The sequence below is a fragment of the Spodoptera frugiperda genome, chromosome 27 (genome assembly GCF_023101765.2).
Source record: "Spodoptera frugiperda isolate SF20-4 chromosome 27, AGI-APGP_CSIRO_Sfru_2.0, whole genome shotgun sequence".
Lineage (NCBI taxonomy): Eukaryota > Metazoa > Arthropoda > Insecta > Lepidoptera > Noctuidae > Spodoptera > Spodoptera frugiperda.
This window is the reverse complement of record NC_064238.1, coordinates 7,920,608-7,945,930: the sequence shown is the minus strand read 5'-3', so window position 1 is coordinate 7,945,930 and position 25,323 is coordinate 7,920,608. Positions and strand designations below refer to the sequence as shown.

Here is a 25,323-nt window from a genome sequence, read left to right as displayed (position 1 = left end):
CCTTATTTTGTTCTGACAACTCAGCAGCGAGCTCTGAAGATCATTTTTTCCTATTTTTTAACGACTCTCTCGGTCCTGACGGTCTGTGGTGATGCGTTTGCGCCCTGTTTTTGGTATATTTTGATGTGATCGGATAGCATAGAATCGCTGAATAACAAATTGCAAGGATCGGCGCGAACATTTCACAGTTTTGGAAATCTCTACTTGTGATTTCCCTTGCTCATGCAGAAGCTGTACCTCCACTCGATTTTCTGAAGAAAGTTCGTTTCGTTTTGGCATATTACAACGATAATACCTATAACTTTGAGATAAAATACCAAAAACGCACCTGGATCACGGGATGTTGTCAAAACGAGCGATGGTAGCGAACTGATAAATAAATACAAACATTGCAAAAATCTCATTTTGTTACACCTAGGTGTTTTATTCCTAGCTACGGCATAAATCATTGTTTTTAAATCTTTGTAGATAGCCGACAAACAAATACTTCAACAGTAGATTTAGTTTTCTGCCATACTTACCGTGATCGAGCGAAATTTGTAAGGTGCTCAATACTTTTGGCCAAGGCTGTATGTTTACCATTTTTTTAAATGAAATATAATTTCTGGTATGTCATTACAGAAGGATTATGCAAAGGGGGTTTCGAAACATATACATACTTGGGGATACTATAAGGGGTGCAAAACTGCCTTACATTAAACAGATTAGAATATTTGCAAACCCCAAAATCACAATAGTACTTTTACACATTGGGCAATGACCGAAGGATCTTGACCTGATCCTGAAGATCTGACTTCTTAAAATAACCCAGCCAATAATGATCCCAGCCAATTATAGGTTTATGTATGCATGCAAGGTGGTCATGTAACGGTGGTCGCGGTAACTAGTTTGTATCTCGGCCGTCGGCTAAGTGCACTGCGGCGGGCTGTCCGAGTACTTAACCTAATATTCGGTAATTGCGTTAGGGGCCGCAACATAATTAACGGCTCTCTCTGTTGGTCGGCTAAGACGGTCTATTGATACGTGCTTTGTGGTTCCTGGAGTCTATACCTACATCAACAGCCTATTAGTGGCCACTGCTGACCAAATGACGAAAGCCTCTTCTCACATGCAGAAGGTTTGAGCATTAATCACCACGCTTACTCAATGCGATTTCAAACTTATAATTAGAATTTAAAAGCCTAGGTTTGATCACGGTGTTTTCCTTCACCGGTTGTCTGTGGTGTATTATCTTGTGATTTGTTTGAGGGTGTTTCTTGAAATTAATATTAAATTGCCAGTGCGTTTCAAAAAACGTTTTAGCTGCACAATTCTTCATTGTTAAGAACAATATATTGCATGTTACTCGTTTTTATTTCATTACATTTTGTAGTAGCATTAAACATTCTCTTTCTTACTTTAGCGGGAAAGAAATAAAAAAGACATTGTTTTCAATAATTTTATATAAATCATGTACAAAAAACTTAAGACTACTTATTCACATAACATTAATCACACACTACACTAAACAAAATTCTTAGGCAATAACTTACTAATCTTCATTTACTATAAATGATTGGACATATGCTATACATGATAGCGATATACACATTTTTATTCTATTTACATATTTCACACAAATTAATTATTACTAAAAACAGGGCTTATTAAAATAGTAGTAGTTCGCACGAAGCTCATTAGCCAATGGCGACGCTAAAGTATACACGAACGGGCGGAAACTGCGTAGAGCTACCGACAAGGCGTACTAAGGGCGCGTCCATTATGCGACCTTACTTTGATTTTCTAACATTACAAACTAAGTTATCTACACCTTAATGATACTTCCACTATAATTAAAATTGAAACCTAACTAACCTATTTGTTACATAATTTTTGCTACTTAACTTAAAATCAATGTTCTGAACCAGGTTTGTAAGCGGAATCCCAAATGTCTGCGAAACAGACGCTGGAGTGGAACCTGTAGAACATGATGAGGGGTAAACTGATATGGCCCAATATAGTCCAGATTACTTTGCCATAGAACTCGTATCTCTCGTCTAGACTGTCAGGGGATTTGTAGGAGAAGGTGTTGAAGATCCACATAGCAACGTTAGCGATGAGGAGGAACATGAGAACTTCCCGACCTGGCTTCTTTCTTCGAAGTTTTTTGGTATTGCTGCAGCGCCGGAGACCGTCCATGATCAGAGGCGTCTGGATCAGTACTTGTATCACCTAGAAGATAATTGAGAACTTAGAATTGAATGGTATTTTTTATCAAAAAGTAATAGTATGGTGTAAGTTTCACAGAATAGAAGAGTTTCATAATACAATTACCAAACTTTCAAAGATAATAGAATCTTATTAAATTATTTAAAACTCTTACCATAACACAGAAATCAACACTCTTCACAATATTAGCGAAACTGATGGTCGCAACCAGCGAGAACACAGTTTCCATGAAGAAGGCGGGGAGACAGATGAAGAGCAGGACATCATCGAGGAGCGAGATGGGGTGCTCGTTAATATCAAGCTGACGAAGCTGGTTGAATGCTATCACGACCGCAAACAGCAACAGTGCGTGTAAACCAAGTTTCGTGCAAGAGTTGAGAAGATAGCCAAGCTCCATGAATTCCCTGCAAAAGAAAGTAATGTGTGAGTACCAAATTACCAAGAGTACAAAAGTGAATACAAGGTAACAATCATGGTAATATATTCTATTTCTAAATTATTCTAAACTTATTCTTATTATAACAATTATTCTAAGCTATTTCGAAACCCTCGTTAAAATGATGTTCTTAAAAAAGGTATTCATTAATTCGTATTGCTCATTAACCAACATTTTTTTATTGAAAAATTATCGTCAGCATCTACAGTAATTAATTCATTATAAAAGATAACTGAAGTGTCATCATCATCATCATCAGCCTCTTCCCGTCCACCGCTGGACGGAGAGGCCTATGGCTGGCTGGCTGCCATTGGAGAGGCCTACCTCTCCAATGGCACGCCACTGAGCTCGATTTTCAGCTCTGAAGTTTATATGAAATAAATAATTTTGCAAAGAAGCAGAACTCACTCTCCAACGCTGCTGAATACGAAGCCAATGATGAGCATGCCAGTGATGATGACCATCACGATGAGACCAAGGAACATGCCACGGTTAGAAGCGTGACAGTCAGCGTAGATCACGATGTTACTCGTGAAATCATTGTCTTCATTCGCCGTTGGAATTCTGGTAGAAATAAGAATACATTTTAGAATAAGAACATAAAATTTAATCCATATGAAATTACTTAAGTTCTATGATGATAAGAGTTTGTTTGGCGTTCTTCAGGGTATCAACTATTCGATATAAGCAATAGCAGATACAGAGGCAATGAAAATGCACATATTATATCCAATAGAATCTATCATGTTTGATTTATAATATCGGTAAGGCAAATGTCTTACTTGCAAAGATGGTAATTGTCGTCACTAGCAGAGTTTGCATCTGAGTCGACATCCTCGTTGTCACAGTTACCGATATTGCTCCAAATAATGTAGTAAATTGCAACTGAAACGAAAATGACATTTTTGGATGAATAAAGTAAGCTTGACAGAAAGATTTAATAACATGACGTGCGTGGTAACTTCGATAAGGATACTGTTAAAGTTTGCTTAAAAACACTATTTTAATTTTAAAGGATTCTTGGATTTGGCTCTTAAAGCACTGTTCCTGGACGTATTTGCAGCAAATACTACAAATTCATTCGGCCAAATCGATTTAGAGGCGATTGAAAGACGTATTTATCAATGACATGCATCTTTCAAATTCGATTTTCCATTTCCAATTTACCGATTAAAGAGGAATTTGTGATACGTACCAATAAGAATATTAAATTCCACGCTGAACGGATAGAGGTACGGTGAGATTTTCTCATATATCGAATTAATGGCGGCAGAATTGTTGCAGTTCGGGTTATACAGATTGCTTATGTCGAGGAATCTTTCATCCAAAGGTTTTTCTGGAAAAAAATGATTTGTTATTATTAGTTTTACTAGCGACTATTGCAAAAAGAAGAAATAGTTAACAATATATTCAATTCTATATTTGTGTTAAAAACTGTTTTACTTCTTTTATAATAATTCAACGATTCATTCGATTTTCAAATTGTTAGAATCGATAACAAATAAACAATAAAAGTCTTACCATGTTCGGGCACGAAAGCGTTTCCAGCATAATCGGAGTAGTCGCCGTTTCCATACCTAGAATTGGCGTAAATCGTCAATCCTAGGATAGTCTCACGAACGATCGCAGATATCCAGAAGCACAGACTGCTCCCGATTAAATGCATGAATGCGAAGTGTGCTACACCCTGAAAAATGCAAGTTAAACTTTATTGTAGTATTTCCTAACTACTCCCATTTTTCGTCAATGCGTTTCTATTCCTAGATAGACTGTAAAGCTTTAGCTTTCAAATGACTAAGCCCTCATATACACGTCATAGGCCGATTAAAAATTCTTCAACGATAAATCGATAAAATCGGATTAGAATACATACCACATACGTACCTATTTTGTCACAATATTAATGATTTAGGTCTTAGTTATCATTTTAGGTCATTCTAATACCTAATATTAGGTCACGTCTTCATTTTAACATTTAATGTGAAGCGTTACGTGGATACATGGCTGACATTCAGGGTTATTGAATTATCTCATGAATTACGCCTGCTTTGTATAATGTAATATGGTCAAATACATTAAGTGGAGCATGCATACAATAGAGATAAGTATGTACGTTTGTATGTACGTGTATATTTATAGTTCATGCTCTAATATCAATACATTATAGATACATTATGTCTTTGGTTGAACAAATCTGTGTCAAGGCTTTTACAAATATGCATATGTGTTACGTATCTATAAGTAAGTAAAGATATTACCCCGACTGATTTATGACTAAAGGTATAACTATTAAAATGCTTATGATAAAATTGCACATATTAGTATTTTAAAAATGTAATCACCTAAAGTGTTTTAAAATAAAGATTGAATTCGATAAACAGTCGGTAAACAAAAAAACAAATTGAAGGACTTTTTTGTACCAGTCTCAATCTATATACGAAAGAAGTATCTATATACGAATAATTTTAAGAAAATTATTTTTACCTGTTATTAGAACTTATGACGGGATATTTACCATGTTTATTCACTTTGGTGAGTTTCCGATATTTCGGCACTGTTGCAAGCGCCATGATCACGGATTAACTCTTATCATCTATTATATAAAAATAAGTCGGGTTTTCCTTCCTAATGCTATAACTCCAGAATGCACGAACCGATTTCTACGGTTTTGCATTCGTTGGAAAGGTCTCGGGATCCATAAGGTTTATAGCAAAAAATACAGGAAAAATTGAAGAAAAATGCCAGAATACCGAGAAACCCATTGGTGGCGAAACGGAGTTCGCCTGGTTTGCTAGTTATTTATAAATATCCCGTCATAAGTTCTAATAATAGTGTTAGTGACCATGTCAGTTTTAAAACTTATATTTTTACCTGATTTTTCAAAATGATGACGTTGGAGTATTTGAACACGAAGTACAGTTGTAGGAAGCAGTAGACGGGGAACAGAACGTCCAGTACAACTTGCAGGATGTTCACACACTCGTCGTTGTCGAGGTTATCGTCCGCTAGCTGACCGATCTGAACGGCCAGCAGTAGGACTGAATGCACCAAGTGACCGAGAGCAAAACCTATAGAAAGAAGAGGAATTAGTAATTATATTATTTTGATCGGTAGAATGTGATAAGTAATTCGCAAATGTAGTAAATAATGTCGGATTTTCAAAACAAATGTTTGTTTTAAGGTATTTTACAGAGAAAAAATAATAGGACCGCTTTGTGCTCATAACGTCTAAAGGTTTGATAATTTTGAAATTGGAGTTCTCTATTAAAACGCGACCTAACAATAGTGCAACGCCCTTTCAAAACGAGTCTATAATAAATAAGAAAATATAATTGTCGAATAAGAAACAAAATAACTGGAATCGGCCAGATATATAGGTACATTACTCACGTCATATGCTATGATTTTAATGATAGTTATCAATTTTATCTGATCACATTTATTTATTATCTTAAATTCTGAAGAATTACACAATTTTATCAAATTATAACACGTTATAAATGTTTATGGCTGCCCTTAGTTTAAAAATCTTCCGATCATATGATCATTTAATTCCCATATCCTATCCTAAGAATGACTATTGCACCAAATAATATAATAACTTTTATTATGTTTGTCAGGGACGATATTGTATCTCTAGAAAAAATTGTGAATTTTTCGCGTGCGATAATCCTTTGTATGTTAGGTCTCTCGTTACTTAGACTGATAATACATATATAATCACAAAGTAGCGGATGGCCATTGGATGCTACTGATACACGTGGTAGATTGGATTGTCTAAGAGGAAACCTTTGATCAACAGTGGACATAATGCTTATACATAGAGTAATTGAGGATTTCCTTACCAGCAGCTCCCATCTTCAGGTAGAAGCTTCCAGAATGCCGACCCTGACTGAAGCAGTATTCATGTTTGTGAGGGATGAGTACTGGTGGGGGCATGCCTGGTGGTCTGTATGTTGAGGCAGATTCAGGGGTCCTGTCTCCAGGAGTCACTGAACCCAATTGTTCCTGGATTGAAAAGATGGTCCATTATATTCTGAATAAAGTTAGTATATTTAGATATTATACTATCCTACGTGGTAAGTTTTGGAATATTATATCTTTGATGAATGGTAGGTCAACATTTTATTTAACGTTAAGTTTCTTACCTCTTGTTTCCTAAAGAACTCCATAATTTTCTCTTCATGGAGAGATTTAATTTTGTGATTTTTGACTGCGATAGACTTATATCTCGTTATGTCAAATATTAAATAGAAAATGTACACGAATCCGATGCTGCACAGGATAATTGAGTAAATCTGGAACAAATAAAGTTGAAAGTTATCAAAGAAATTTCTAGAAAGAAATATTTCATCTATTGAAGGAATAAGATTGTTGCCGTAACTTGTATAAGTTGTAAAAAGTTTTTACTTTATTTTATTTGCATAATGATGGGTACAGACTTGTGCCGTGTTTATTTAATAATATAGAAGACATTTGGAAGATCAAAGTAGGATATATTTTTTTTCAAAGCACAAAATAAAATACGATTTCAAAGATAAAATATATCCGTGTAGGTTGCTAATTGAAACGAAATAGATGACGCGAAATGTAGATTGATATCGATAAATAAACTTTGTTATGAAAAACAATATTAATCTACATGAATCATTTATTTATTTTAATGTGTAACTCTATTCGTAAACAAAAAAACCCATTAACGGCGTAGAATGTTTAGTTAAACCTTAAAATGACGAATTGAATTTAAATGAATAATTTTGATAATATGTTTAATTTTTTGAACACGGTAGAGAGAGCTTTTCAATTAATTGTCGAAAAAAAATACTATTTCTACGAATTGAGAATCACTCTTGTTTCTACCGATTTTGAAGTCGCCAAAAATAACATATTTTGTAAACAAGATTGTAACAGTTTACAATATTAGAGATAAGATTGGTTCTGATAGTTTTATAGTCTGTATCGACCCTAAGGCCGGAGCTGGGTCGTTGGAACTAGGGCAGGCGAAGATCAGGTACGGATAGCACTTAGAGATAAAACTAAGTCTTACATCGGAAACGGACTCGTTGACGAACGAATCGCCCAAGTACACTATTAGTCCAAGAGTGACCAACAGTACCGCGTACATACAGCTGATTATGAGGGTCAGGTACTTTCTGAAACAAAAGAAATATTTAAAGTAAATGTGCTTTACGATACTGTTATAGTGTTCAGTTTTGCAATAGCAACTTATGAAAAAAAACTTTATTTAATGAATTAATAGCCAAATTACACAGGTGAAAATGTATACTTATTTTATAGACCTGTGAATTTTAAATCTACAATTACAAACACTCTACAATTGAAGCTTTGCCTTGTGCAGAGAATTTACTATTTTTTTGTATTACTTATACACATTACTCATGTACCTATTGTGTGTTACTCCAATAGCAGTTAAATAGATAGCCTGTTATAGCTGTATAATGTATATAGACTAAATCTAGATGTAATGGACGTTAATGTATTTGCAATTTAGTACATTTAGTACTAGGAATATTACGAGTATACTAGGAATTTCGTGCTTAATCTATGCAGTTAGTAATTACTTAGATCTACTATTATTATACTACAGAGCCTGCCTATGTCTCGTCAGAAATCAAAGCTGAAACAGCCGTCTGACATATATACTCGGAGAGTACAGTCAGTTTAAAACGTTAGGTCCATTTCAAAATATTTAGTTATACACTTCAGTAGGTTAAAAGGTTGCTGTGTGAATCCGGCCGTAGCGATCGGTGAACTATGTCAGCGAGCCACGCCCAGCACAAACACTATGTATGTAAATCACTGCTAACTGTTTCAAAAATAAAATATTCGAGCGACTGCAGTTTAATAAAGAAATTGATTGGTTTAATAGTACTTTCAGTTATTTTGTCGATGATTGAATATTGGTGTTTATATCTAAAGTGAAATTTTGGGAAACGCATGATGAGAAGTTAAATAGGAAATTCAAGGAAATTCACACATTGTTGCACAAAATATAGGTGTGTTTATTCTAAAAAGCCAGGAATTAAATTTCAAATAATACTTATTAGTAGTTTTAGAATGGTAAGAAATGGTAGGTGATGGTTTTTAGTTTACTAAGTTTTTAAGTTAAGTTTAGTTTACTAAGAACCATCTACTACCATTTACTAAAAGTATATATATAGTGAAGTTCTTACGATGTTAGCCTCTTGTTGTCCTCAGGGCTGGTGGGTGGAGGTGCATGCGTTTCTACGGAGCGGATGGACTGGGCATCCATTGTTGCTACGGACCTCTTCCGAGGGGTCGCTGAGCCCCTCATATCGCTCTGTGGCATGTACAGCCGATAGCTATCTGGAAATAAAATAGGTTTTGAACAAAATGTAAATGTTTTTTTTTTTAAAAGGAGTGAAGATGTTTTTTTGGTTTCAGAAAGGTAGTAACGAAATGTCACACTTTATTTAAAAAAAGTGTTACGGGTCAAGTACTAACAGATTATTATATTTTTCATCTTGGAACTAAACCAAATTGAATTTAGACCAAAATTGTACTAAGCGTGGGTGATGTCCTTTTCCCTCTTATTTTTTGTCCAAACAAGTTTTAGAGCGCAGTAGGTAAAGAGTGTTGTTTCTTATTTAATTTTTTTTATTTGTCTACGGAGTCTTAATCGGCTTCCCAGTGTAAGGCAAAGTGCACTGTTGATGAATTTTGATGGACTTGGCCTATTCTAAATAATTTTATGACCCAAATGATGATATTATTGGCAGTCTCTATGGACGTAAGACGTTAAGTACATCATTTCTATATCGGACAATCAACCGGAAAGTTAGTATTATTACATAAATATAAATTTTGTGCGTCTCTCGAACTCTACATTCAATAGTAACACAAATCTAGTCTTCATTATGTACTCAAAAAAAAAAAACTCGTCAGAAAAATAAGACAAACTATTATTTAAAAACTGTTTCATGCAGGTTGGTTATAAGCGGTTAATCTGAAAGTGTACTTAGAGAAGGTCTATGTTAAGGAATGGCTGTCTGTGGCTGATATGATGGCAATGATTACCTACTTAAATAGTCCTCCAATTGCACTAAGGACATCAATTACTTATACATAGTATACAATCAGAATACCACTATCGATGCTAATCAGTATCGGTGCCATTTACAAACATGTCCCTTGTCAAAGTCATAAAAACTGGATTCATAAAATACGTTTGATTTAAATATAATTATGTGGAATTAAATGTTATTTATTTATCAACTGAAGCGTATTTTTCCATCATGTGACAGATTACATAAAGATACATATAGTAGAGGAATATTTGGCAAAAGTGTGTAAAAAATTATCAAATCATCCGTCTTAAATTTAATCTGTTATGTTTTATCAATTAATTCGTCAATCATGGTCATGTAATCCGAGTTAGACAATTTGGATAATTTATTATTTATCAATTTGCGACGTTGACGTTTCATTTAAATGAGAGAATACAGAAGCGGTGACACCTACTTTTCACGTCACTATGCTTGTAATTTATTATCTGTGTATATCACAATGACAGTGTCGTCTACACTGATGCAAATTAGCACTTAAAGTGACTGACACAAAGTCACATTCTGAAAGACATGCTAAACACTTTTGTTAGTACTTTAAAAACAAAATCTGTACTTGTTTATTTAATTAAAATCTCGCGGAAGTCAGCCTGTCCATTGATATCTAACTGATTGCGAACTGATAGTGGCATTAGCAAATGTAATAATTTTGTTAAAGATTTAACATTATGTTATTCATGTTTTGTTAATCTCTTAAACTGGGCCATAAATAATGATTTACATGGTAGATACTGTTGTACATAACACGCTGCCGGGAAAGTCCGTTTTTTGTTTTCATTCATGGCTAAAAGTGCTCGGAAAATTATAATTAAATATTCGGTACTTCAGCTTATCATCTTTTGCTATTTGTCAAAAAGGGTAGGTGAATCTAATGAAGGATTTAATGCATCAGTTAATTATAATTAAGGCGACTGAGTTACTGACCTATGCCATTGATGATAATAGATAATCAATCGTAAATTCGGAAACATTACACAAAACCATGTGGTACCAAACACACCAGCATACGGTTATTTAAAACTATAAATATTCTTACAGTGCCTTCTCAATTCATTTACGAAAATATTATGTACGTGAGAAAAAATCAACAATTGTTTGAAAAAAGAAGCGACAGACACAATTTTAATACGAGAGGTAAAAATAAGTTAGCTATACCGCAATTCCGATTGTCCAAAGTGCAGAAATCCTTCATGGGATTTTGTGTTAAGTGTTACAATAAACTACCAACCACCATACTGAATCTGAACGAGAAAAAATTTAAATGTTGTATAAAGCGTGAACTGTGTAAACAGGCATATTATAAACTGTCAGATTATATTGAAGATAAAAATGTGTGGCAGCATGTTGGTCCGGCTCCACTGGACACTCGCTCACACTAGACAATGCTCTAATACGATCACTAGTTACACGTTAAATTAAAGTACTAATTTATTCCAATGTAGTCTAGGGATCCTGTGGCATCAAGCAGTTATTCATTATTTTTTTTTATTTGAAAAATTAAATTAAAGATTATTTTTTATTTGTATAGAAGCATTATTTCAAAATTGTAAGTGTACATATGTGGGCACTATGTTTGAAACAACCCGCTTTTTTAATTTATATTCTTTACAAATTGGTTTTATTGTCCCATAGTTTTGACGTCGTATTGTAGTTACATTGTTCCTACATATATATACAATAGGTAAATGATCAAATAATGTATCAGAGATATTGTAAAAAACATTTTTTGAAAAGAGTAACGATGGAGTTTCTTGCTCGTTCTTCTCCATTCGAAGCAACACTTTGGAACGAGCGCCTAGCTTCACTGACAGACAGACTGACGGACAATTTAATTTGACGTTTCAAAAGTGCCTAATTTAGGATTAATTGAAATAAATGCTTTGACTTTGACTTTGACTTTGTAGCAATGAGACAATAGAATTATAAAAAGTATCAATTAAATATTTCGGTACACTTACTTAATGATTTGGCGTCTCCATTTCTGAGGTTACCATTGTACAGCATAGGGCTGGCGCGGTCACCTGGTGAGAAAAAAAGAAATTAAGCGACGTCATCAATGTAACCATCTGACGCAATAATATACAGTCCAAAGTATTAATGCATAGTACAAATGAATAATTTTAAATGACGCATGCGTCTAATGAAGTGTGTCGTGTATGTGAATTGGTTGTGGATATTTGTTCATATGTAAAATATTGACAAATTCGGCCTATAAGGAAATGAGCCTATAGTATTCGTAATTTGAGTCATAGGACTAATTCCTCCTAACTTACCAACAGGTGTAGCAGATCCCGACTCCTCTCCTCTACCAAGATTAAGTATTCTGGGCGATTGTTTCTCATTCGTGGATTCCTGTGAAATACATAGGAATTTAGAAACGCAATAAAATCTCGCTTGCAAATGCCTGCCAGCAAATTCATATCTGCATAGCTACGGGCCGGGCGAGCGAAAAAAGTGGCGAACATGCACATCGAAAGCCGTATAAAATCGGATTAATAACTTCATTAGCCGCTTGTTTCTCTCGATCGACACCACCCTGTATTTCACTATAATCCCATTACGGTGTTTCAGAGCACCTCTGCAGCGAATTTCGGGCCGTGCTGTAAACTGCCAACGAAAAGAGCGCTTTTGTTTGCAACGATACTCCCAATGAACTTAAACTGCATTGTTAAACGGAATCCTTTCAGATTTCATACTTTTTGTTCATGTTCGTGCATGATGTGCACAGATAATTGTTATTAGTTGAGGTATTGTTGTTGAGAGTTAAGTTGAGACATGTTATTGTTTTAAAGAGTCAACGTTTTCTTAAGATAATATGAAGGCAGTATACATTACATAATAATATAATAGGTATACATTTTGCATAGTCATGACTTATGAATCTTTCTATCAAAATGACAATGCATTTTTGACGTGACGTAGTACTTAGTGTATCGTATCTCTTTCTAAATATCTCTATTAGACAGGGATAACAAGTTGATTGGTTTTATTATCTCATACGTCAGCAATAATAATTACCATTTTCGGTACAATTTCTTACATTTAGATATTCCGGTGTAAAGTTCATATCGATAGATAATAATTCGTCATCACAGGCTATCGAGTAATCAATCTCCGCACGTGTACTTAGGAATCAAAGAAACGAAAAAGAACCAATTGTCACATATACATGTGACAATTGGTTAACGATATTGAAAATGTAAAGTGTGTAAAAAAAGAGAATAAGTTTCAAAATAATAAATGACGAGCAGGACTCGAACACTATCTATAAATGTCAATATTAAAAGGGGTTTGTATTCAACTTTATTACGATTTATTAAAAGTTAGTTAATTCAATTAATGTTATGTGCATAGGTCATTATGGCTTATGTGGGGGTACCGAAATGGTAAGTCGGATACCATGTGTTCATCCCACGTGTAGGTACGCATTTTTTTAAAATTATTAATTTTTCCATATCACGGAAGCAAACATGTAAAAATCCATTACAAAAATGTATGCTATTGAGTGTTTTGCAAACCTTAACAGTGGCTGTAAAGGAAATAAAAAGTAGAGATCGAATTTTCATTAGGCGAGGCGTTGGGGCGGCACGGTGTGTCCGCACTCGGTATTAACAGGCAGGAGGGGGTGAGCTCGACGTGGCGGGTGGGGGAGGGGGGGAGAGGGTGGCTCGCGGCCGGTTGGACTCAAAAGGTTTACAGTTGGCTGCGCGAGAGTGACCCGCCTCACAAACACGGGCCGCGCTCGCCGCTCGACGCTATGGAAGTGTATCGACGCTTTACAAACCTTTTATAAATTTATTTTTGTTGCAGGAATGATCATTTTGATAGACAGCTTTAATTAATACGTCCAACTGAATATATTGTGGAGCAATTTTAAAAGAGTATTTTTAAAATGCATTTCGTTGACCATTTTTCTTTTATGACATTGTTTTAATTTATACAATTAGTTTGCTCACGAGTACAGGAAAATACAGATTCTCCGAAATTAATTTAAATTGTGTAGGTATCTATGTTACGTATCATATCTCTACATTCTATTGTATCTAGTCATTCGTTGTATCATCCTACTGTTGATATTAATTTATCAACTAGAAATTAATAGCTAATTAATTTCTATTCTTATTATTAGTTTTTAAAGTGTCATCTAGTTACTGTTAACCACAAGACCAAAAAATTACTTTGTAAAAAAATAATACAATGAGTATTTTATTATAATAAAAATTCTATGTCACGTGTATTGAAGTGACGCACAGAAGATAAAAAATATTATTCATAAAAAATATGATTTTATAACAATCATTTTAAATAAATAATACTACTAGAAATGGTATAACCTATTTCAATATTATTTAAAATCCCCAATATTTAGTTTTCCTGTAATGAAACTACGTAATATTAGAATTAATTAATTCTGTGGCATATCCATACTTTGCTGTAGTAGAAATTATTACAACCCATTGGCTCCATATATACGAATTCGTTGTTTAAACTACGAACACCGCTTAAAATAAATTCGCATCGTATACTGGCTAAAACCGCCTGTTGCAATATTGTAATATTTTATCAATTTTGTAAGTAAGTACATAAAATCTTATGTATTACATAACCGCATGTAACATTACATAGCATCCTATATAGAAAATGTCTAATGATACAGTTTGTTTATTTGGTTTAGTGTGGATTGTGTTGAACTTGTGTTAAAAGGTAACTGTAAAGTTTCTAGGTTTTGAAAAATGGGATACAAAGTTTTATTATTATACTGGATGACACGGCAAAGTTCGTACCGCCTTAAAAAAAATGTCGCCTAAATAAACCTGGAATTTCAAAGTGAGCCCAATTGGTCTAACCGTTTTCGAGTTTTAGTGAGACTCACGAACAGCAATTCAGTCTTATATTTGTATATTTTTTTTCATAATTTTATTTAAACTCAAATCGTTATAGTTATATGTGTCATCTCATCTTTTAGGATAGGTAAATAGCCTAACAAACCTATGTGTGTCATTGATGATACTTCTTCAATTTTGAAGTTTTAGAAAAATATATTTTCTAATGAAATTCAGGTGAATCCACGTAAAAAGTATATAGTGGACACGAAACATGTAAATATTTATTGTTATCATACGAACGATTAAAGAATTTTCGTAATCGGATGATTTCGATAAGTAATCATAATTAATTTGTAATGACTCTGTTTTGATTAAAAGTTTTGATTTTCGAAATTAATTCAATTTTACCCTCATTTTATACATTCATAATTATTACTATTAAAACGTTTGTGTATCATCGATTCAGAATATAATATAATATAACTATATTACACAAATAGCACATATAAAAAAAATATCCTGATTACTCATCATAATTTTTTCAATTCACAAAAAAAGACGTAAACGTGTGTTGCGTTGTCGTAAGTGTGGCTGAACTCAAAAAATGCTATTAGTACCTACGTACTATAAAACTTTATATAATCGCGTACAAACATACATACATACAGGCTAAACTGAGATTATCCTTTTTTTAAGTCGGTTAAATTATTTATATAGGTACTAACCTAAGTTATGTTATCATACTTCTTTCATCAGTTTATTGCAATCGAATGCAAATTGAATTTTATATACATACATAGGTACCTCCAAACTCGCCTTTATAATACTTTTAGAATAAAAAATACTTGTCCGATGATTTATATACAAAGCGAATAAAATTTATCTTAGTATTGTTCTATAAAAAATATAAATTTTCAATATACAGTAAGCCGTTTATTTTATAACCCACGTCTTAGAACTTTGTGAGTCATGTACTTGTTTATCTCTAGTACATTATTATAATTCATTTATTAGTTTAATTGAAGTATTAGGGTGCTTTTCCACCAGACAAATGCGGTGCTACGTTTTTGTGGATACGTTTGGCAATCATATTCATTGGTATACTTAGCTTAGCACTGGTGGAAAAGGACTCAGTTAAGCTATGTTTTTCATATGGAAAGAAACGTACTATGTGTGCTATGAATGGCTTTCCTACTATCGATACATCGCATACTCGAGCATAGCTACTTTGCGGCAGCGCATCTTCATAGCACATCTTACTCGCACATAGCTTATAGTATCGATGGAAACAGTCAAATAGTTTTACAGCTTAGCTATTACATCTTCGTAGCATAGTAACATAGCATATCTTTGGTAGAAAAGCACCATTAACCGAGGTATTTGATACATTAATTCGTCATTATTGCACTGCATAGTAACCTTTAAATCGAAACATGATAAAACGATAAGTATACAAATTGCCATGGCCTATCAAGTGTATTCATTTTTATAAATAGATTTACAATACAATAAACTCCGATAACCTTCGTGTTTACTCAATTGAAGGTTTATTTTTTTGCAAAAGATATAGGCTAAGGATAAAATAATTAATTAACATTGTTTATTTTGGAAGGTTAATAATAAGGACAAAAGCTTTTATAACCTTAACAGTTCAAAATGACATTTGCATTTGTGTTTCCGGAATGGACAAGCACAGGATTAATTCTATGGAAGTTTTTAGAATTAAATTTTGTGGTCATCACGCCTTTAATCCCAGACGAGGTAGAGAAGTGCACCTTACGGCAATGAATGTCACTGTACAATGTACACAAACTTTTAACCATTTTTGTTAAGGTAGCATGTATTTGCGGTTGAGCCTATTGTCATATGCTAGACAATGTCAGAATCCGTGCTTCTACTGAGAAATTTTCGAAAAACCGAAATAAGCCCAGCAATACTGTGCCCGACCCGGGAATCGAACCCGAGACCTCTTGCCCGGTAGTCGCACTTGCGATCACTCGGCCAACGAGGCAGTCAATAAAAAAATCATGTTGTAATAAAGAGCAAGGCAATTAATAATGTAGGCATTCAACTTGGTACCTAATATGTGCAAAAATGAAATCTGTTATTAGCATTAATAAACATGTTAGCTGTAAAACTCGCTTGTACTAACATGAGCTTCATATCGTTTTGTTTGTCTGTTTACAATAAAAAACTTTCTTGTTTTTGTCAAAACATCAACAATAGGCTATTTTTCTAGATTCAATTAACAGGAATCATTCAATAAATTAATCTAATCAGTACCTTATCTGTGTGTAGGAAAACCCCAAGTTATTCACTCGTACGATTCATTTATTTTTATGTCTTAATTCAAGTTTATAGACGTATTTTTTGACAGTTTTTCCTTCAATACTTTAATATTATTACTCATTGTTTACACCTAAATTATAAGATACTCGTAGTATGGTTAACGTAAACTTTTCTACATTTTCCAATATCATGGCGATTGCATTTTTTGATATAAAAGTTGCATTCATTGCATGATTCGATTTTTTTATGCTCGAGACAAGGGATTTTCTTTTAATAAATTAATAAATTCTACTTTAATTTAAATATTTTTCTTGAGCTCAGAGCCCACCACTATGCGTGCCGCATGGACTAGTGCTTTATAAAAGGACAGTCTGGCCTCACACAATAACCCCCAGAATTTCATTGACGCTTCCACGCATCCTTAACATAAGATATGCCGTTCTTTAGCGCATAATTGAATTTTATGATATCTTCATCAACAGCCCCTAACACTTAACAGTCCTTTGCTGGACTATGACTCTGATCCTCTTTGTAGCTAAGAGGGCTTTTTTTTTTGTGTGAGGGGGAAAATCATCCAATGACTTCTCCCACCTTGGGCGAGGCGAGAGGGAGTGTCAGACTCTTACTGACTAAAAACCACCCCGTTCCTACTCCTGCTTTTCGAACCGGAGCCCCGGTAAACGATACCATCATCAACATTCTGTAACAGGCCAATGCTGGACTATGACCGGGCTTACACGTGTGTACGAGATCTAGTTATATCCATGACATATCTCCGAAATACAAAGAGCCATCAGACCACTAGAAATGTGGCCCAGACCCGGTATGTGATGAAGTACTAGCGGCTTACACTATTCCGGCTCGAAAATGAGTAGGAACGGGGTAGTTACATTCGTTAGTAAGATGTCTACGGCACTCCTCAAAAAATTACGGTACCTAAGAATGCTCATGCCTGCCGAATAATACTATTTCCGCTTCTTTTAATCTAGATTCAGTTGGAGACACATTTAAAATAAAGGTTTACTGGAAGCTATCTTGTATTGGTCTAGCTCTTACAATTACTCTTATAGCCTGACATATATTTTCATTAAAGTAGTAGTTTGTCATCTACTAGATGGCAATCTACTCTTGTCATTAATGCCTTACTAATATGTGATGTTACGTTTACAAATTCCAATGAATTCGTACGGATTGATTCTAGGGTTGTATATTAATGACATATCTCAAATTTATTATCATTCACGATTTCCTGGTTTCAGTTACATATTTATAATAAACAATGACATTATAGATGCGATAGTTATTTCCATTCAATACAAAGTGGTTATGTGCGATGGTTCGAAATAATTACGTGTTAGTGTTGCTTCATATCCTCTGAGTGATTTTAAAGCAATGCTCATGACTCGTCTAATCGATTTCATGTTAGATCGAATAGATATATTGTACATACGTACGCGAGTTCTTTTAATCTATTTATTGATTAGATTAATTGAGACAAGAATCATTTTATGATACACTAATGACTCGTTCTGGATTTTGTCTATTATTCTTTGATTATAAGTAATGTGAAATCTTGGAGGATTTCTTATTCTGGATTACTACTATTAAGTACTATCTACTACTACTATTAAAAAAGTCTGCGGACTCCTCTTATACATTTTCAGTCGATTATAAATGCTTTAATTGATATTTTATAATTACTATTTTAATTTTCTTCACAGATTCCAAATTGAGAAGTCTGATTTAATGCAATCGGCAATTAATTTATCTGTCAGTCATCGTTGTGATCGTCTGACATACGAAATTCCAATGAATTCGTACGGATCATGCTTTTGTCTGAAAATCTATAGATTTTTCATTAAATGGTTTTTAAATAGTTTTTAATTAAATACTATATTTGTTTCAATTAATTTTGTACATTATTTATAATTGACTTTTTTATCATATTTGAGGAAAGGTAGGTACGCGTTTGTAAATAATCATGAAATTAACAGCAGACGTCACTAATTAAAGATAACACAAAAACGTAACATCACTGAACAATGTCAAGAATCTCTATATAATGTTCAAACAGAAAAAGTGTCAATGTCAATACTTTTTTAAAACTTTTGAACCTTTACTTCACGTTTATGCTTCGAACACAAAGGAATATAACCCAACCTTTTGTATATTCTATGTTTGTATTTATGTATTTCTATTTCTAGTAGTCCTAAATAATCCTGAAATTCCAATGATTCTGATTCCTAACTTCCTAAGCTATGATGTTATTATACTTATGAACAGTAGAAATAAAGGTACTTACACTTCGTTCTACATCAGGGTGGTACATGACATTTCTCTGTGGTCTCTTACGAGCAGCTCTGGCAGCTGATGCGGTCATAAGACTGCCTGATACAGGCCCCGGTTGTGACATGGTGCGTCTGCGGCCCTGCATGTCTTCTGAACTGGATCCGTTGCCGATTGATGCATTCTGGACCTAAGGAAGAGAGATTGATGGAATTAAGTCAAATATGTCTTTTTTAGCACTTGAAATGTTATGGTTGTTGGTTGTTTATAATTTTAGTAATAGTCGTCCTGCTAGGTTTGTAAACCTTGCTTATTCGATACGAAAATAATTCCTAAACGGTATTCTTCAATAATTAATGTGGTAATTAGTTTTCAGCGGTCGAAGAAAAAGCTATGAAATAAAATATTCTACTTTAATGTCAGCATTAAGGAAAGGACGTTATACATGCACTCATACTATAAATAGATGATAGAAAGTATTAATTAGTCAGCTGACAAAATCTTTATATAAACCTAATTACTTGAGCATCGGAACGGTATCGGAATATATTTTATATGAGTATCAAAGAGAAAATAATATTTTTACTTCAATATGGAATAAAAAATTTGCTTGTGACAAGCGCTGGTTTTCATATTAAGGGGTAAAATGCAGGAAGATATTATTGCAGACTTGTATGCTTTTTATGTTACGTGGTTAATGTTTTGTGTGATGTAATACAGAATTAGATTTTTCATTAATTAACGTTGACTCAAATTCTAATCTATAAACATCTTAGTGGCGCTTTCATGAAATTAAAAGTCCGAAGTAATAATCAAACAAGATAAACTGATAACGTATCATAATTAGTTTACATTTTGGATAATTGCAAAAATGTTGATGTGTATTGGAAGCGGTTTAAAGACAAAGGGAGAACGAAACCGGATAGCTTATCAAATACTTTGTAAGTACTCACGTGATTTCTAACTCCACAGCATTTTAGGCATGGGAGCATAGCGCTATTAAGGATATTGGCGCTTAATCACCAGTAACAACATAGTATCCGACATTGGAACAACATTTCACAAACGTCCCGTTAAACAATAGGCCAATACTACTATTCACGTTTATCGCATCTTAATTGAATATTGGTCTAGTAGCGTAACAATAGGAGCTCAGGTTGAGGTATTGTGTGCCAATATGTAGCGCTGTCCATGCATCACAGCTGTGTACTGTGTCCATCTCAGCTCCGACTAAGACGCTTATGAGCTCTGCATGATGAGAACCTGACAGAACGTCTGTCGTAACTCAAAATGCCTTGAGAACGGTGTTTAGTAAAGATTTTCGTATTGTAATTGTAATTAGTGATTCTCTTTGTTTTTAATCCTTTGTTTGTTGACTGTTGTCGACGGGTTGATGTTTGTTACTCAAAACTTGAGATCAATGCCTATCAAAGTATTTAAATGTGTGTCACTGTGTGACCATTTGAGGACGAACTGTGAAGGTACCTATCAGTTCTCTTAGTAGTAGAATATATACATTATTTTTCTTGGCATAATCCTAACGTGTAATTTTAGCAAAATATTTAGGTACGAATCTCAGGGTACGCCACCCTCAACCACAAATTAGGGATGATATAACATTTTTATAATATTATTAGCAATCATTCTACGCGATTGTAAGTTTGTCGCAAGTGTCACGAGCAACACATTTTTCTTTTTTTAACAATCGAGACAAGTAAAAGCTCGTTATCCGGTTGATCACTATTCACCAAAATAATTAATTATTGGACTAAACAAAAACAGATTTTTCCATTGAAAGAAGGAGTGAAACAATTATTGAAAAAAAAAACGTAATAATGGATTTTACTTAACTTTCAGTCAGTCAATTTACATAAATATAAATTAATTATTATATCAATGAAGAGTAAAGAAAGTACTAGAAAAAGGGTCTAAAAATAAAATAGATAAGAAGTCAGTACTTACCCCAGGGTCTTCTCCGCTAACGTCAGGTGTGTCGATTCCTTCATCCTCACCGAAATGTTGTAGCGATGTCTCCGAATGAGACTTTTTACCTCCCAAACCTTTCTCCCCTCTATTCATAGTTTCATTCAAAACCTCATTTTTTGCAGCATTAGTGTCCGTCATTTTGTAATTTTAATCACTTAAAAAAGCTTCAAAAACTAGAAGTTTATAATTTTTTTAAACAATTAAATTATTCTCTATATGACATGTTTGTTGACACTAAGCTAGCACGATTTAGATTGCAAATGAATTAATAAAAACATGATAGGTAGGTATCCTATCTGTTATCAAGTAAAGACGTATCTATAATAAAGTTTTAATTATCGCGATTGTGATCGCGTTTACAATCGTCACACGCTTCCTTTTACCGTCGACAAAATCAGCCGGTAAAAATGTGATAAACTCAATAATATTTAAATGATTAATATTTTTTATGTAATTATTTAGATTTAGGTTGTGTGTTTGATTTTAATGATAAGATGCTTCTATTGTTTTGTTTTAGTTAATTGTGTCGAATCGTCGTTTTTAAGTTTGAGTTTTGATAATCTGACCTCAACCTAGGTCACTGAACTCAAACCACTATTTAATAATTCTGCAATTTTGGTTCTTCATTGAACCAACAGATGAGTTCAATATTAAAAAAAAACTTTTAGTTGTACGTATGGCACTAGTTGTAGTGTCATTATGAGCACGTTCTTATTTTTCTTATTAGTTTTTAATCGTTTTCGCACATTGACACGTAATTATAAAATGTATATCAACTGATTGATTTCACGTGATATCTTTTGGTAGAATGATAGATTTGACGTCTAATACGGCATTGAAACCATTCATTGTCATTGTGTATTTCATATTATAATTACTTCAATTAACATAGTATTTCATCAGTGACAGTCTTTCTAAACGATAATTTTAATATTATATCTTTCGTGAGACATAAATTTATTTTTGTAAATAATACAAAAAGTAAATTATTATAAAAACCTAGATGAGGTCTACTCTGAGAAGAAATGCCGAAACAAACCCAGAGTTCATTGTCTCTTTTAAAGTCCGGACAATATTTGTAAACAGAAACTGATGTGTAAGAACCGTGCAAGTTCGTTGTATAGTGGCATAAATCGATTTGCTTCAATACACGCAAAACCAATAGATGACATCCTTAAGATCCAGCTGTGAATGAAAACTAATATAGATTTATAACGGTACAAGTTGCCTGCTGCAAATTGTAATCGGGAATCGAACCCAAGACTTCTCATTCGGCACTCGACTAGTAGAACTTTGAAGAATACCTTGACTTTCCAACACCAACCTACATAGTTGATATGATTTGGTTACTCATTCAGGTCACATGGTAATACATGTTTCTTATCACTATGATTTTCCCAGCATACAGTAAACACATGATGGATTAGGGTGATTTGTTTATAACTGTAATTTATATTACTTCTTTATAACATAAGATATAGCTAATATAATATAACACTTCAGGGTGTCAACCCTTATTAGAGATGTACTGTTATAAATCTGTTCTTCATCAGTTATGAAGGAAATCCTTCCCGTACGACCACTAACCAATGACACAGTTATTTTTTTCTTTTCTAATAAAGACTAAAATTTCAAGAATATTTAGAAGATGGTTATGCGCTAGGGGGTCTGTTATTCTGCTTACAAAAATACGCTAAATACGAGTATTATTACATAATATATCTGGAGGTAATTTACTATTATTATATATTATTGTTGCACATTATAACATTAGTGTCATACCTATATACAAACCTATAACATACTAGCAAACCCGGCGAACTCCGTTTCGCCACCAATGATTTTCCCTGTTTCCCTGCTTTTCTCTTGATTTTTTTTTCTTTGACCTTTCCAACGAATGCAAAGCCGTGGAAATCAGTTCTTGCGTTCGGGAGTTATAGCGTCAGGAAGGAAAACCTTATATTATAGATAAAACATTAGCGTAATACATATTACTTTTAACATTACAATGCATGCAAAGTTATTACGATGTTATTCATATCATATCAGGGTTGCACATTATCAAAATTTCCTGTGTCCGCCGTCGATCGTAATCTCATGCGTCTTGCCATTTATGACCACCAGATTACTGTAGTAAGTAAGTATGGAGAAATACCTCGGTTAAGGCGCTGTGCATAGTCAAAATAGGATTGATTCAACAGTTTTTTTTGCCCAATGTTTACATGTTAGAGCAACAAAAAAAATATATGTTAATCTTGATCATTTTTATGAATGGACCACCTTCTTCAAAACACGATTTCTATAAATTTTCTCGATAAAAAAATATCATAAACTAACCATTTAAATTGAAATTCTAGCCATTGTAACTATATTATTTATGAACATATCTTAATAAAATTAATAACAGTGACGTAATTTAAAATAATAAAGGGATCTGCCTTATTTATTTGTCGATTGAAATGAGATATTTGTAAGAATTAATATAATTCATGATAAATAACTCAGAACGAATCGAACAAAACGTCGTCCGATCATGACATCTATTCGTTTCTCTTTCATTCCTACGCGGACCGGCAGTGACCGCTGAGGCGCGCTGCTTGGTGGACCTATGTCAGTTTGTGTCAATCGCCGCTCAGAAAATAATCATTCACTAACATATCTTTTTGCTGTTTGTAATATTTTATTTTGTAATTAGCTTTTTCTAAGTTGGGTTGTCAGTATATTTTTTTGTACGAAATCGATTTAAAGTTATGTAAATACAATTAATTTTTTCATATACTATTACCGCGTAGCATGGTGCAGATGACACATTCAGTAACGTTCCGTACCATTCTTGAAAGGAGAAGGGGACTTTTGGGCCCAGCAGTTAACTAGTTGAAATGTATATTAAAAAAACCGTCATATTTTTCTAAAGGAAATCACAAAATATGGTACCTTGTTTCTATCTGGGAAGCGAGAAAACTTAAATTAAGTTATAAAACATTAATGATTATTTAATCATTTATGCGTATAAGTACTCTGTGATTTAAACTTCTTACAACACTTCTGTCTGATATCAGTCAGTCATCGATTGACAGATGACACTTGTTTGTTGTGTTTCGTTCTAAATGCGCACGTATTTTCCATGTTTTATTGTTAAACCCCACGACCTCGGCTTTATAAAGGACTTTTGACGGATCTTGCATCTCTAAATTACCTTACTCTCTATTTTGGACAACTGTTTAAGCCTATCAATCGGATATTGACGACATGGATCGCTGTGTAGATTGTACGATTGCGACTGGTCGCAGTAACTCTATTGGCAGAAGAGTCTTGGAAGATGAGGCGATTTTATCAGTTATTCGTCAGTGGCGTGCATCTCAGCCTGTATAATATGGTATCTCAGTTGGGAAAGATACCAAGAAAATATACGTACCCCGCCCCCTACACAATTCTTAGATGACATTCTCCTAATTATTGAAGATGAATAATACATATTTTATACATAATTGGTGTTTTATTTATATATCCTCCTGTCCGTTTTTTAGTTTTTAAAAGATTAGTGCCTACTGCTTCTAAGTGCCTATGTTTGCACCACGTTTTTTAAACGCGCCGTCGACGCGCGTTTTTAGCGATACTGACGCGATACTTGCGTGCGTATCGCGTCTGTATCGCTACAGACGCGATAGTTAGACGCGGCCTGTAGACCTTTGCACACCTGACGCGCGTGTGTAGCGATACAGACACGCGTGTGTAGCGATGCGGAAGCGATGCAAACGCGCGTGTTATCGATACACACGCGCTGGTGCCGCGCGTTTGTATCGATACAAACGACAACAAACTGCACTGTAGGAGAAAAACGTCCGGCGACGCGCGTTTTGGAAACGCGCGTCGCCGGACGTTTATAAAACGTGGTGTGCATAGGCCCTAGTACAGAATATTGAATGTAAAAACTTGTCTTCGACTGTAGCGACTGTTCGGGGCACTGGAGAGCCAAACGTGTCAGATCTTCGACACGTCACACACGCTCCTTGCTTAAAACCAAATTTTTTTACTTATTATTCGTCCAAACTCATAATACTATCTGAGTCAGGATCATCTGAATCTGTATCTGTATATTGACATTATATACACGCAGATACACTGCACAACTAAACAACACACTTTAATAACAAAATTAAAGAGAATTCAATGTATGCTGCGAGTA

General features: G+C 34.0%; 1 protein-coding gene across 1 annotated transcript; it reads right to left on the bottom strand.

Annotated features, from left to right (window-relative positions):
• Nucleotides 1-1,424: 1,424 nt before the first annotated feature.
• LOC118263823 (proton channel OtopLc) lies at nt 1,425-21,407 on the bottom strand. Its single transcript, XM_035576014.2, has 15 exons — nt 21,114-21,407; nt 19,168-19,341; nt 12,024-12,102; nt 11,709-11,771; nt 8,839-8,992; nt 7,692-7,797; nt 6,793-6,942; nt 6,490-6,652; nt 5,516-5,712; nt 4,166-4,331; nt 3,840-3,980; nt 3,427-3,529; nt 3,053-3,208; nt 2,363-2,612; nt 1,425-2,211 (listed from the first exon to the last, which is right to left on the bottom strand). Exons 1-15 carry the CDS (start codon nt 21,273-21,275, stop codon nt 1,891-1,893), a joined length of 2,385 nt encoding a protein of 794 aa, XP_035431907.1. The 5' UTR covers nt 21,276-21,407; the 3' UTR covers nt 1,425-1,890.
• Between the last annotated feature and the right edge of the window lie 3,916 nt (nt 21,408-25,323).

Excerpts from the sequence above, each read along its gene's own strand:
- LOC118263823 (XM_035576014.2), bottom strand. The coding sequence starts at position 21,275 with ATGACGGACACTAATGCTGCAAAAAATGAGGTTTTGAATGAAACTATG. Across the intron at positions 12,103-19,167 it reads ACCCTGATGTAGAACGAAGT|GAATCCACGAATGAGAAACA; the intron begins GTAAGTACCTTT and ends TGTATTTCACAG. Across the intron at positions 2,212-2,362 it reads GTGTTGATTTCTGTGTTATG|GTGATACAAGTACTGATCCA; the intron begins GTAAGAGTTTTA and ends ATTATCTTCTAG.